The following is a 15366-nucleotide window of genomic DNA, read 5'->3' as shown; positions in this document are numbered from 1 at the left end:
ATATATATGCTCAACACAACAAAATCTCCACAACACAACGGAAAAAAGCCACGACACAGCAAAATTAGCACAACGCAACGTGTTATGTACTATGTATTATATTATACATTATATTGTACAACATATGTACTATATATTGTATGTATGTATGTATGTTATATAATATTTAAAACAATTTAAAATAACTGCATTCTATTTCAAATTATTTTCAAATGTAATTTATTCCAGTGATTGTAAAGCAAAATTTTCAGTAGGGCTGTGACGGTCGCCGTGACGACAGTGTCACCGCGGTTTACAAACGCCGGCTGGTCAGGTTTGCTTTGGTGAGGCTTTCTCCAAACTGGCCAAATACAAACGAGACAGCGGTAAATGGAAGATGCTAAAAAGAAATGTGGAAACATACGGCGCGATTCCTATTCCACAGAGAGTGCGTGCAGACCAGGAGTTAACGCACACAGTTGCTTGGTGGCGGAACGTGAGCTGTCTATATTGGACAGTTGTCGCGTCGCAACACAACAGGTTGAGTCTGTCTACAGGACATTTGAACTTTGTGTCAGTATATCATAAATAGGACGAGGCATCAGTTTACTGTCGGGGATTTGTTGTGTCATGTTGCGCCGCATCCGGTGTAGACAACATCACTGATTATAATGGGTTATATAGCCTATTTTGTCGCGCCGCACCGCTTGCATCCGGTGTAGACAGGGTGTATTTAACGTTCTTATTTAAGGCTATTTTCTTATTTAACTGTATTATTTCTTTGATATTTATTTTAGTGTTTTGCAGGCTGCGTGTTCACTGACGGAAGTGCTAAAAAAAACTATTTTTTGTATTTCATAATAGAAATATATATATGTATATGTGTATATATATGTGTGTGTGTGTGTGTGTATAGATTCATATATAATTTTTATATATGTAATTAATATAAATTATATATATAACAACACCACACAACCGACGGTAGTTGGTCCATTACCACCGCGGTGGTAAAAATCTGCGACCGTCACAGCCATAATTTTCAGCATCATTATTCCAGTCTTCAGTGTCACATGATCCTTCAGAAATCATTCTAATATGCTGATTTGCTGATCAAGATGCACTGCCTGTTATTATCAATGTTAAAAACAGCTTAATATTTTTGTGGGAAAACATGATGCTTTTTTTTCCAGGATTCTTTGATAAAAGTTCAAAAGAACAGCATTTATTTAAAGTAGAAATATTTTGTAACATTACAAATGTCTCTAATGTCACTTCTGATCTATTTAAAATTAGTAAAAAAAAATTAAAAACCCTACTAACCCCAAACTTTTCAACGGTAGTATACAAACGGTTTAAATGTTTTTCCCTCCACACTGTATACACGCATCGCTGAGTTTGTTGTTAGCAACCTCTCTTTAGTCATCTAAAACTCCTCAGTCTGAAACCTTTGTCAATGAAGCATCCATGGATGAACTCCTCGCATAGCAAACCAGACAGCCTAACTCTCTCTCTGTCTCTATCTGTCTTTTTTTTCTGTTCCAGTGGGCACCCCATATTACATGTCTCCCGAGCGAATACACGAAAACGGATATAACTTCAAATCTGACATCTGGTCGCTAGGCTGCCTGCTCTATGAGGTAAGGTATAGAAACCCATCCCATCACTCCCCCTCCTCCGTTTATACACCCCAGCCCTCCCTAACTCTCCCATTCTCTTCCCGAGCTCCTTCCAGTGCTGTTCGTCTCCTTTTGTGAGACGCAATCCTACACCTTGCGGTCTGTCGTGAAAGTTACAATATGGTTTTGTACTCCGAGGTAAATGGTCTCCGCGAAGGATACCTGGAGTATGTTCCCAAGCTGATGAGGAAATTTGAATGACATTTACATGTGTTTTAAATAACATCCACTGCTCTTGCTACGAAATGATACTGACTGCTTTGATTAGGCTTTAATAGCATACGCTTCTCCACGACACAGCGGACCAGGATCCGTTAGACTCAGAGCAGTGGTTTTCTCTTCAACTCGCAGTCTAAATTGAAAATGAAGTTGCAAGGAGGTCAGCTGTGTTTTTTTCTAGCTGTGATAAATGTTTAGACCTTAAAGGAATAATTATAGGGATAGTTTAGTCACCCTCATGTCATTCCGAAACCTTTTTCAATGAAACACGAAAGGTCAATTTTTGAAGAACATCCGTGCCTCTCCTTTCAATATAATGAAAGTGAATGTGGACTGGGGCTGCCAAGCTTCAAATGACAAATAAACACCATAAAAGTGGACTATTTGACTCTATTCCAAGTTTTCTGAAGTCACATGGTAAACTTTAGTTAAATTTAAGTTGCTGTACATTAATAATTTTCACCTCCAGTGAGATGTTAGAATTAGGGTAAGCAATGATTGGATCAATGAGTCATTGAGAACCAAATCAGTTGGTTTGTGAATGAGTCATTCACATAGTTTTGTGAACTGGTCCAGTTGATTTTTTTTTTTTTTTAAGATTATTACATTTATTAAAAAGAATGATTCATTCACAAATTAGACATTACTACTTGCTCTCAGAAATAGATCATGAACAGCTACAAAGGTCGGATTTTCAGTGATTAGCTACAGATTTTGGTCTGTTTAGAAGAACGCAAAGCTTCAGAAAACCATATGAACTATTTTTAGGATACTTTATTGTGCTCTTTTGTTATTTTGAAGCTTGGAAGCCAAAATATCTAAGTGCCAGTGGTAAATGGCCAACAGTGAATCAATATGTTTCTTAAGTTACTGTTTTGCCCCCCCCCCCCCCCCCCCCCCCCCCCCCCCCCCTCCAAATTTTTTTTTTTTAGATTTTTGCTAATTCTGACCAGTTTGATTCAATATACAGATCGATTAGATTGAACAATAAATTGATTCAGTATTTTTTAAATGTTTTGTTAGCAGTGATTCTCAATCTTTTTTATTTCAAGGCCTCCCTTTAGTACTTCTGTTGTAATAAAAATAAACTCAAAAATATGTCAGTTTGTTGTATGTATAAAGGTATAGTTCATTCCAAAAATTGCTCATCCTCGTGTCATTCCAAACCTGTATGAGTTTCTTTCTTATGTTGAACATTGAAAAGAAGATATTTTGAAGAATGCTGGTAATCAAACAGTTGGTGGTCCCCATTGACTTATATAGTGTTTCTTTCCCTACTATGGAAGTAAATGGGGACCAACAACTGTTTGGTTCTTCAAAATATCTTCTTTTGTGTTCAACATAAAAAAACTTATACAGATTTGGAATGAAATGAGGATGAGTAAATTATGACAGTTTTCATTTTTGAGTGAACTATCCCTTTAATATAACTACATTTAAATAATTTAAAGACTAATAGGCCCCCCCTGGTTGAAAACCACTGTTTTTATAGGACTCAATAATGTATATTAGACAAGAAAATAAAGGCAAACTATTTCAGACTGTTGAAAGTAACTGGAAAGGAAAACATGGATTCATGAATGCTTCATTCAGAAGTTTCGTTAAATTGAGAAAAAAGAAAAAATAACGACCTGGATATTCTTCAAAAATTCTAATTTTGTGTTCAACGAAAGACAGTTAGTCTTTGAAATGACATGAAGGTGAGTAAGTGATGACAGAATCGTAATTTTCAGGGGAGAACTGTCCCTTTAAGCATCCAACAGTGTGAGATCTTACATAACAGATCTTGAGAAATCGCAGATCCCTGTTCAAAAGTGGGCATTTTGTGTGTTTCTCTGCTTTTTTTGGCCCTGGTTTCCTCTTAACCAGGTGACTTGGGCCACCTGGAATGGGTAGCAGCAATCCGTAAATGACACAATGCTTGATCCCAGGAGACATACTGGCTACCAAAAACTGGTGTATAAACACACGCAAGCAGGCGCAAATTCACACTCGCACAGTGTGGAAATAGACACATTGTTAGTCCGGTACCCGTTCTATCCCTTCAATCCCCAGAGTGTGTGTGTGTGTGTGTGTGTTTTTTTTTTTCTTCCTCCACTTCGTCTTTTGCCTCTTTTTTTGGGGTGAAGCTTACCAGTAGCTACACCTCCCAAAGTGCCTGGGGCTGAAAAACAACCATCTGAGTTTACCGCTGCTTGGAGACAGCATTTCTTGGCACTAATTAGTCTCCCATAATGCACCAGGCCCATCAGTGTGATCAGTCCGCCCTGCTTAGCAGTGGCCATGGGTCAGCCAAGTGCGGGGAGAAGGCAAACGGGGAACAGTTGTGATCTCTTAAGCTTCTGTTAAAGCCAGGTCCGGGCTCGGCCTCGAACAGATCGGCGCTGTCGCCCCTTGGTACACGAAGACTTTCATCTTGTCCCGCTTTCCAGCAGGTCACGTGACCTGGAGGAGGCGGGGAGCTGGAAGGTGATGAATTGACATCTGTTTGAATGACAGATCTGATGATCGGCAAACCCGCCGGCAGTTGCTGTGATGTTACAGGAAAGGAGGACTGTGGACTGTTTTTCTATCGTTACTACAAAGTTTTGAAGTTTTCAGTTGATCATCTCAATGTTTATTACATTTTTTTTTAAACTCTAAAAATCAAAAGACAGCAAAGATTTTATATATATTTATGAGTTAGTTGGTGTGTGGTCAATGGCATGCCCTCAAAAAAACTAATAAAAGTTTAAGAAAAAATAAAATTTTACTTTTTCAAGTTTTTAAAAATTTTTTTTATTTAATTTGTGATTCAGTCTATATGTGGGTCATTGGTGTGTCCTCAATTAAAAAAAAAAATAAATAAATGAAAAAATTTACAATCAAATTACTTTTTCAGTTTTTTAAATATTTTACATATTTGATTTAATTTGTATGACTTCGTATTTTTAATTTTGTAAACAAAAATACTATATGTATATATATATATACACATACATACATACATACATACATATACATACATACATACATACATACACACGTTTACAAAATTACAAATAAATTTTATTCTTTTATTTTTATTCTCCTGATATATATAACCTGAACTAATTTAGAAGTTTGTTAAATGTTAATAAGCTGTGAAGCAGGTTTTTTTAAGCTTTTGTTCTTCATTATAATATCAGAACAGCTGTATCTCTCTCTAACCCCAGCATATCAAAATGAATTACAATTTAGAAACTAAAAACATGTTCATTGTAGTAGAGATATATTCAAGCCATTGAATGTATGAAATCAATTTTTAATGCATTTTTGAATAATTTAATAGATGGGACAAAAAGAATGTTGTGTCATTTCATTGACATTCATTTCATACATATAGGCCCATATATTGTGTATGCCCAGTTTCATTATTTATTTTGGTGTGTGTGTGTAAACATTGTCTTAGTAGACAATCGAAAACTAGCTGCAGTGCTGAACTATTGAATTGGTAATTTGCAGACTTGTGCCATCTTCCATTGATCCTCATTGATCTATTTTGTGTGAAAGGCCTATATGTGTGCATGTAATTCCTTTATTCTGAGAGCATGAATCTTTCAGTCGATCTGTTATGGGGGATTCGAGGAGGGCGGGGGCAGTGCAAGCTGTTGATGTCGCAAGGCCTCGAAAATCATCAATACCTGTGCATTGTATTCCTCAATATGCATCTGCTATTCCGTTTGATGCCGATGCTCTCAGTTGGTGCTCATTTGGTCAGCTGACGTGGCTAGCCGGCCATCCTATGATGAATAGGAGGGGTGCAGGACAAGGCCAGAGTTGGGGTTGACTCCCCAACGGCCTTCACGGCAGACGGGACACATGCTCTCCACTGTGCATCTGTCGATAGCACTGCACTGTACTGCACGGTCCATCTGCATTATTGACAGCTCTCTGCAACATAGAGAAAATGTGTGGTTTTGTGGTAAGTGGAAGAATTGAGGGTCACACTGTCTGTTTGGGTGTTTAGTTCATATTTTGGGCATTCAGCAAAGTAGCTAATAAATGTTTTATTAGGCTGAAAGCTAACTGCTGTTAAACCTTATTCCAAGTTTTTGCAACCATTCACATACATCCACACATGTGTATAAAAAAAGTTAAAGTGAAATTAAAAGTAGTAGTTGATGAAAAATTACCAAAAATACTCATTTAAAATTTTTTAATGAAATATATTATATTTTCCAAAACATGTTTTATTTTAAAACTAAGAGAAAATCAAAAGTCGTGTTCCAAATTTGAGGTTGATATCTCAAAAGCTGAGCTTTCTGTAAGATTTCATTTTAATGCAGTACCAGACATTTCCACTAGATGAAATTCATTTCCTATCTGTTTCCAATGCGATCTAAACTTTTCTTGTGTTCATATAGCAAGCGCTAAAAGCTTTACCAAGTTTTACACCTTTCCAATGAAAATTTTAAATAATAATAATAATTTAGAAAAATAATGTAATTTTTTTGGTAAAAAAAAAACAAAAAAACTTTATTGTAAGTACTTAGTGAAAAAGGCGTAGGTTCTTAAACCATATCGCAAATGTTTGGTGATGATTTCTTTTTTTAATCTTTATTTCGGTTTTTGTCATTTCAGTATTTCAACTGATACTTATTTAAAATTTAAGTTTCATAAAATACCTAGTTTAGGTTTTTCATCTTGTATGTATTTATATAGTCTATTTATTTTATTTTTTATTTTACTTAACGAAAATAGTTTTTAATAGTTTTACTTTTAGTTAACAATAACAACACTGACTTTGATGTGTGTTAAAGTGCGGACTGTAAAGAAGCATTTCATTGCTTGGACCGACTGAACAAATATGCTTCCTTCAATGTATGAGTTAGTGTCTTGAGATCAAAAGGACACAGCTTTATGATGGGCATGCTTATGATGCTTCAGCACTTTTTCTGGAGTCTCTTCATAGATTTGTATATGCACATTTTAATTAAATGTTAAGACTAGTTTCTTTTAGTGAATCATTTAGGTAAATGAATCGTTTGCTAAACTGATTTAAATATTCAAAATCACAAAGTTGAATCAAAGTCTCCACCACTACTGTGCAGTGAATTCACCTTTCAGTTGACTCCATTTTAACCTTGAATCAGACCATAAATCTTTATGGATTCTCTTATATATTTTCTTTCCCCAAACCATCAAGACCATTTCCTGTGGCTGTATTAGTCTATGATCTCCTAACCCATCCTTGGAGCACTCATCCAATTGGTTTTGGTGTTGAGTTTTATGATGCTGAAAATGAAAGGATCATCTCAAGCTACTCAGATGACCCTCTCTGTGTCCTCGCCGTTTTCGCCCCGCACCATCTCCTCTCTCTATTAAAGGGGTCATATGATGTTGCTAAAAAGAAAATTATTTTGTGTATTTGGTGTAATGAAATGTGTTTATGCGGTTTAAGGTTCAAAAAACACATTTTCCACATACTGTACATTATTGTTTCTCCTCTATGCCCCGCCTTCTGAAACACGTTGATTTTTTACAACGAAGAAGAAGAAGCGGCCGACGGGCTTGTGGCAACCACATGTGACAACCCCGGGCTGGACTCCGCTTCATCCAAGGTTGAAAGCCGATCCGGCGATCCACAGTGCGAAGTTGAAGTATTTCCTCAGCGACCAGTATGGATCAGCTCTAGGCATGACGAAGCGACCTTTCACGATCCCATCCCTCCTCTCTCTCCCACTTTGTTTCCTGTCAGTGTACTATTCTATTGAAATAAAGGCATAAAAGGGCAAAAATAAATCTTCAAAAATTTTTTTAGTAAATCGAAGCAGATGGAATTGCCATTGTTTACATTACAACAATGTGTGTTTCACTTTGGTAGCGTGATTTGGTGTGCCAAAATGTGTTATAATGAATATAACTATGAAAATTCATTTTAATGGCTCAGAAATTTTAACTCTGTCGCCACCCTGAGTGTTGTTTTTTTTTCTTCTGAATTTGTGTCTGCGTTTGCATATAGAAAAAAATATGCTCTGTATAAATATATTATATAAAAAATATAGTTTGGCCTTTTTATAGGTTCACCCTTTAAAAAGGTATTGTAGCAAGCCAGGGCAGTCAGGTTGTATTCAGGTAGGTATTAGAAAAGAGTCTGTTTTTGTCTTCCTATCTGGGTGGCCATATGTGTTTGTCTTTAGTTGTTTTTCGTTCCTGTTGTGATATTGTGAGCATCTATCTATGTGTGTGTTTTTCTGAGCAGGTGTGGCTGTTTTTACGTGTCTGGTGTGTATTTGTGTCAGCGCACTTATGTGTTGGTGGTTGAGATTCTGTTTAAGTATGTTCCTCTGAGCTTTGGTGTCTGTGTGTGCGTTCCCCCCCCCCCTCCCCTCCCCTCTTTTGTGTGTGAGTGTGTAAACGCGTGTGTCTTTCGCCACCATGCACCGGTAGCCGAAGCCCCGCAGACAGACAGCAGGCCAGCGTGGTGCGGGGTGGACTCCTCTGGAATACCAATGAGGGGAGCTGCTGGGCTCCGGGGGTCAGGGAGCAAGTCAATCATCTTGCCCATCGCCTGGGCGCCCCGAATCAAATTAGCCTGAAAAATTCAGGGGCCGGGAGCACGGGGCGAGCAGCTGTCAGGGCCAAGAGCGCCCAGGCACTAATGAACCAGATGAATAGTGCAAAAATTCCAAAATAAAAACAGGACAGTTGACATTTTTCATCTGTCAGAAGCAGAAGATGCATGAAAATATGGTGGTCCTTCCTCCTCAGAGAAAACACCCCTGATTTGAATACATATTATATATTACTCAAATACATAAAAAAATTATGTTATCAATATATAAATGAGATCATCTGTCATATTTCGATTAATTGACAACAGCTTTGAATGTTTTGGAGCTGCTTTGATTGAAGGCAGTGATTGGATCTAAAACTTTCAGATGGCATAACTCACATTTTCGTTTGTTATTCATCTCTTTTTGCTTTAGCAAAGTCATGCCTCGTTTCACAGAACATCTGCTGAAATGTCACTGTCCTTTTTTGCATCCCTAGTTACTTTTTTTTCACGTCGATATGCTTTTTTTGGACAAGAACTCTACAAGAAAAAACTGCAACACCACATAGGTTAACCAAACTCTTAAATACAAGTGTGAATCTTAAAATTGAAGTGGCTTTGGTAATAGAATATGATTATCATTTTCGTTTGTATGTCATTTAACTGTATTTTTGCTGCTATGTGAATGCTGGCATTGACACTTAGGTGTGGTCTGTTTGGACTTACGCTAACACAATACCCCAACACGAGTTGACGAGTTTTGCTCTGTCACATTTAGATCATATACAAGAAGTTCTGGTTGCTGTAAGAGTGCTACATGTTATAGAAACATCCCAGTCCTCCCAGTTCCAGCACTGCCAGGGATCAGAGAGGGACTCCCCCTTCCTTCCTCCGCCCCTCCCGTTCCCATTTCGTGCAGAGCAGTGATGAATCCGGCTCTGCTCCATGAGTTCTGCTACTCTGTTAAAGCTCAGTGGGCTCAGGGGAGGCTAGAGAGACACCGACTCCTGCTGTACCTGCTGGTGTCGCTGTTGATCCGTGTTTTTATAGATAAGTGATGCACTTTTTAATGTTATATTTAGTAATATTGGTGGGGGTTTTTTGTACTATTTTTTTCCCCTCATCCAATATTTTGAGGGGCACTGCATCCCTTGCCTCCTCAGAGAAAACACCCCTGATTTGAATACATATTATATATTACTCAAATACATAAAAAAATTATGTTATCAATATATAAATGAGATCATCTGTCATATTTCGATTAATTGACAACAGCTTTGAATGTTTTGGAGCTGCTTTGATTGAAGGCAGTGATTGGATCTAAAACTTTCAGATGGCATAACTCACATTTTCGTTTGTTATTCATCTCTTTTTGCTTTAGCAAAGTCATGCCTCGTTTCACAGAACATCTGCTGAAATGTCACTGTCCTTTTTTGCATCCCTAGTTACTTTTTTTTCACGTCGATATGCTTTTTTTGGACAAGAACTCTACAAGAAAAAACTGCAACACCACATAGGTTAACCAAACTCTTAAATACAAGTGTGAATCTTAAAATTGAAGTGGCTTTGGTAATAGAATATGATTATCATTTTCGTTTGTATGTCATTTAACTGTATTTTTGCTGCTATGTGAATGCTGGCATTGACACTTAGGTGTGGTCTGTTTGGACTTACGCTAACACAATACCCCAACACGAGTTGACGAGTTTTGCTCTGTCACATTTAGATCATATACAAGAAGTTCTGGTTGCTGTAAGAGTGCTACATGTTATAGAAACATCCCAGTCCTCCCAGTTCCAGCACTGCCAGGGATCAGAGAGGGACTCCCCCTTCCTTCCTCCGCCCCTCCCGTTCCCATTTCGTGCAGAGCAGTGATGAATCCGGCTCTGCTCCATGAGTTCTGCTACTCTGCACTCCTCTCCTCCGCTCCTCCTCTGACAGCCCAGACCGTCGTTTCGCCTCGCTCGATCACACCCCCCCTCGCCCCCACCCCCGTTAACTCGCTCGCCGTTTCCTCTCTGTCCTTCTATGTCAATTTAATTGAGTTCTCGTCCAGTGTGCGTTTGCGGTGTAGTGGTTTCGTGCGAGTACTGTGTGGCTCGCATGCTTGGCATCTGGAAAGCTTTTTTCTGAAAATGTCCTCACCCACAGTTAGTGGATTTGCTTGGGGCTGTTTTTGCCAGTCTGCTTTTGCAGTATCATAATCTCATAACGTCATCAAAGCATCGCCTTCCTGGCTGAGCGGGATTGCACAGCTCCAGGCTACCAGGATGCACTGCATGTCTTCAGTACCACCATGACTTATGTCCTGGAATTGTGACGTCGACAGTGTTGTTCATCTCTTTCTGGCTTTTTTCCACAAAACATATACTGAAAAGCTGAAATGTCACAGTCCTTTTTCTAAGGCTTTATTGAGACAGGACATCCATAAATTTCCTTTGTAAGTGTTTCAGTCCAGATATAGAAAGCTAATTGGCCATGAGTTGGCAAATGTGTCCAAATTAATGATGACAAACTTACAGTTCATGTACATTTTTAAAGTATTGGTTCTATTGGAGATATTTGCCATCTGTGATTAGTGGTAAAGCACGTCATCAGTCACTCACTCTCATGTCGTTCAAAACCTGTATGACTTTGTTTCTTCTGCTCAACACAGAAGATATTTTTAAAAAGCATCTTAGTGTTTTTGGCCAAACCGTGAGTCAATAGGTTCTGATGGGGTTGTTTCCATTATATATATGGACAAAAAAAGCAGCGATCCACTAAAATTGTGGCAATAGAAAATATACAGTCAAAACATCAATAAAAAATAAATAAAAATTAGGTTTCCGATGAAGTCATTGACCAAAACAGTGAAATTTAATTATCTTGTCTCCGATGACATGTTCTTACTATCATTGTCCATTTTGAAGAATGTTCCAACCGTTTTTATCCCTACATTGAAAGTCAATGGGGTCCAAAACAACAACTTTGGACCCCATTGACTTCCACTGTATGTGCAAAAACACTGAGATGTTTTCCAAAAGTCAGGTCTGGAAAGACATAATGGCGAAAAAATAATTTTATGCCAAAAAGTTTAATTAGCTTGTCTATGATGACATGTTTTGACTGTGTCAGTATCCATTTTGCCCACACAACATGGATAGGATGCAACAGGTAAACTTGAGCAGTGTGGACTCACTTCACCTTGTTTTAACAAATGATGCTTGAGTAGCAATTTATAAAATTTGTTCACCCAAAAATATAGAGAAGTGGCTCGTTGCCCAAGAAATTTACTAAGACTGGTTTAATTTATCACCTGAGAACATGACAACCCAAACAGTATAAATGGTTCAACTACACAATTTCCCAAATTGAATTACTAATTGAACTTTAATTTCAGTTTCAGCGTTTCTGTAAAAAATCATTTTGGTGTGTAACTACAAACACTATTCAAAATATCTTCATTTGTGTTCAGCAGAAGAATAAAAGTTGTACAGATTTAGAATGACATGTTGGTGAATAAATAATGTCATTATAGTTTTCATTTTTTCCCCCTTTTCACAAGTAAAAATACAACTTTGAGTCAAAACAGTGAAATTGTAAGTTAAATGAGCTAGTGAAATGCTCAAAATAAGTACATTTGTCTCCACACATCAGTTGAATTCTATCTTAATACTGCAAGAAGCTAAACATCCTATAGTTAGGCTAATGAATTTATTATATTATGAAAAATGTTTTTGTGCTTAATATCATTAATGTAACGCACAGTGTCTTGGGAGTGACATGATACTTGCTCTGTAGACTTGACTCTTAGGTTTCTGACATCTTGAGCAAACAGATGGCAGTTGTCTGCTGCCGTCTATGACATGGGACACAGTAGTCTCTTCCACAAACAGTCAGCCCCTGATTGATGAAGATTTAGTGTGCGTTGCAGGATTGTATCTGAGAGATATGGGTACTTACTCAGCCTCCAGGTGTGAACTCTGAAGTCATTTAATGGCACAGCCATGGAAATAACAGTAAAATATAAGTCATTGTAAATGCATTTTCGCTAGTTACACATTTGATGAAATCGCAAACTTAAGGAATGAATAAATTGAATTGAAATGATCATGATAATGAACCTTGCCAGATTGTTCCATAAGAACTTATAACCCATTTTTTTAAGCTAACAAGACATCTGGAACCAAACGTCCTTCTCTCTTAAAGTGCCTTTCACTTTTCTTTTCTCTTCACGTAGATGGCCGCCTTGCAGAGTCCATTCTACGGGGACAAAATGAACCTCTACTCACTGTGTAAAAAGATTGAGCAGTGTGACTACCCGCCACTACCATCTGACCATTACTCTGAAGAGGTATGTTTCAAGCGCAAGAGATTTTTACACACTTTCTTTTTCTGTATTTCATTCTTCTGAAGTTGCGGTCACATTTAACGTTGTACGGCAAATTTTCACAGACAAAATTCAGTCATCCCGATAAGAATCCACGCAATTAGGAAGGCAGATTTCGCAGGAAATTTTAATGCAGATTTGCTGTGATATTTTGCCAAAAATGTGACCTCACCTTAGAGAAGTTCACTTCCAGAATGAAAATTTTCTGATGATTTCCTCAACCCCATGTCAGACCGAACACAGGCGAAGAATTGAAGAAACTGTGCGTGACCTTTCCAACATGAGTACGCATTGTGTGTAGTCGCGCATGCGCATTGCAGAGCTGGTGCAGGATGAGCATTTGTGGTTAAAAATATACATTTTTATATATTTTTAAGAAAATGACTGAAATTTGAACCTTCAACCCACTGATCCCCATTGAAGTCCACTATATGCAGAAAAATCCTGGGATGTTTTCCTCAAAAACCTTAATTTCTTTGCGAGCATGAACATCTTGGATGACATGGGGGTGAGTAAATTATCAGGAAATTTTAAGTTCTCCTTTAATTGTTGTGACTACATCACATGGAGCATCCGTTCTGTTGTTGTCCTTAACAGGATAGTTCACCCAAAAATGTCAATCTTGTCTTTATTTACTCCCTATCACTCTTGTGACCAGATATTTTGAAGAATATTCCAACAGTTTTTTCCGTACATTGAAAGTCAGTGGGGTCCAAAACAACAACTTTGGACCCTATTGACTTTCATTGTATGTACAAAAAACACTGGGTCGTTTTTTAAAAGTCAAACAGGTTTGGAACAACATGAAGGTGAGAAAATGATGACATAATTACATTTTAAAACTAGTTAGCAGTGTCTAACTTGTAGTTCCCATGCTTGTGAACAGCAAGTTCATACTAGTCCATCAAGTAGACCATCACCAAACCAGCTTGTGAATTTCCAGCACTGCTGGTCTTTCCTCGTAACATGCTGTCACTCTCTGATGTCAGCTATCGAAATCCTCCGATAGATCCAGCACGTCCGACCAAAGCTGCCGTTATTATTATTTACAAGCCCGGCACGACTCATCCTCCATTCAGCACTTCCTTCAGCTTTCCAGAGCTGCAGGAAGGCCTGCCTCCCTCCCTGTCTACATGTAAACAATGCTCCTGAAGGCGAAAGGCAAAAAAGTGTCAGCCGTTCATCTTTGGTGTGTCATTTACCGTCTCCTTGTATCTCACCTGACAGACAGCCCCCCTTAAAACGGGGGGGGGAAAAACGAGACCTTCGAACCCCCCACATTTCTCTCATGCAAAAGCTTGAATATTTTACATATCTGCATCCTTACTCGCCCCCAATGCCGCCGCCCCCCTTTTCTTCACCACTAATTCTCAGACTGTCTGCATTTGCATTTCACATGCCGGGCTGATTAGGAGACGCCGCGCCATGCAACAGCAGCCAGGCCCCGGCAAGAGAGGCGGTTGCCATGGTGATCCGACACAGGGGCATTTTCTTTCCTTCCGCTTTTCCCCCCCCTTTCCCCCCACTTTTAATGATGCTGCTGCTGCTTGTCTGGGCTCAGTTTATTTCTCAGTGCAGCATCACGACTCTCAATCGCGTCCCTGACCTGACTTTTTTTTGTTTTTTTGTTTTTTTTGGTCTAGAATGTTTGTAGCGGAGAATTAACAAACATTCGCAGGGCCAGAGGGCTTCTTGCTGGAAGTTACATTGCTTAAAGCATATCCCTCGGCTCTCCTGTTCACTGAGCTCTGAAATGCTTGCCATTTTTGTCAATCATAGGGCTGTCGCGGTGAGGGAATTTCTCTTGCGGTAATTTTGAGTGGCTCAGTAGCACGGTATGCAGTATTATCGCCATACATATATATATATATATATATATATATATATATATATATATATATATATATATTTATATTTATATACACACACACAAGTGAGAAGTGAAGTGAACCGAAGAGAATGACAAAATACCGGTCCACATAACAGAACATAAACCTGACAATAAGATCGTTAGGCTATTGTTAGCTTATATCTATAACAATTAGCCTAGTTGTAAGAGAATTTCTATTGATATTTCCACCTGCGCGCGTTCTAGACGGCCTGTCAGTCAGTGCAGTTACAGTGTTGCACCACAAGGTGGTGGAAAGGGACTGTCATTCAACTACATGTTCAAAAACGCTGATTCATTCATTCAAAGAGACATAATGAAACACGCGGTTGAAATCATTTTAACTTTGAGCGCCACTTTAGAAGGCTCAGCTGACCAGCTATGCGTCGATGCTAAGACAGAGATTTCGCTTTCTTTGGACATGACAACCTATTTTCACAAATATATATGACTCGGCCTGGAGGACAGAAGCAAGTAATTGCACGCACTCAGTCGATCTCTCTCTCATTCACTGTCTGTTTGGGCTTGTTAAGTGCAAATCTACGGAGCCTCTGTTCAAATCAGCATGGTACACATTGTTATCATTACTAACTTGTTTAATATTCAGTCCACATGCATGAAGTGTAAAACTAGAAGGGCATAACCTTACGAAAAAAGAAAACACGCAAGAATCGCGGTTGCTGCGGTTCTTGCATTCCTCTGTGGTTTGCTC

At 38.5% G+C, this 15366-nt stretch overlaps 1 protein-coding gene across 2 annotated transcripts in view; it reads left to right on the top strand.

Annotated features, from left to right (window-relative positions):
• Nucleotides 1–13196, top strand: part of LOC107593338 (serine/threonine-protein kinase Nek7-like) — a 45428-nt gene extending 32232 nt beyond the window's left edge. The window contains exons 6-7 of one of the 2 annotated variants that reach the window (XM_016283024.1): nt 1525–1619; nt 12617–13196. In XM_016283024.1, coding sequence (XP_016138510.1) covers nt 1525–1619; nt 12617–12790 — 269 coding nt within the window. In that variant the 3' untranslated portion in view covers nt 12791–13196. Of the gene's footprint in view, nt 1–1524; nt 1620–4309; nt 4614–12616 lie in introns of those variants that run through there. The other variant, XM_016283025.1, reaches the window with a different exon arrangement.
• Nucleotides 13197–15366: the final 2170 nt, after the last annotated feature.

This window comes from Sinocyclocheilus grahami, unplaced genomic scaffold (genome assembly GCF_001515645.1).
Source record: "Sinocyclocheilus grahami isolate Dianchi unplaced genomic scaffold, SAMN03320097.WGS_v1.1 scaffold169.1, whole genome shotgun sequence".
NCBI classification, from domain to species: Eukaryota; Metazoa; Chordata; class Actinopteri; order Cypriniformes; family Cyprinidae; genus Sinocyclocheilus; species Sinocyclocheilus grahami.
Note: the sequence above shows the minus strand (reverse complement) of the source record. Positions and strands in the feature narration are given on the sequence as shown.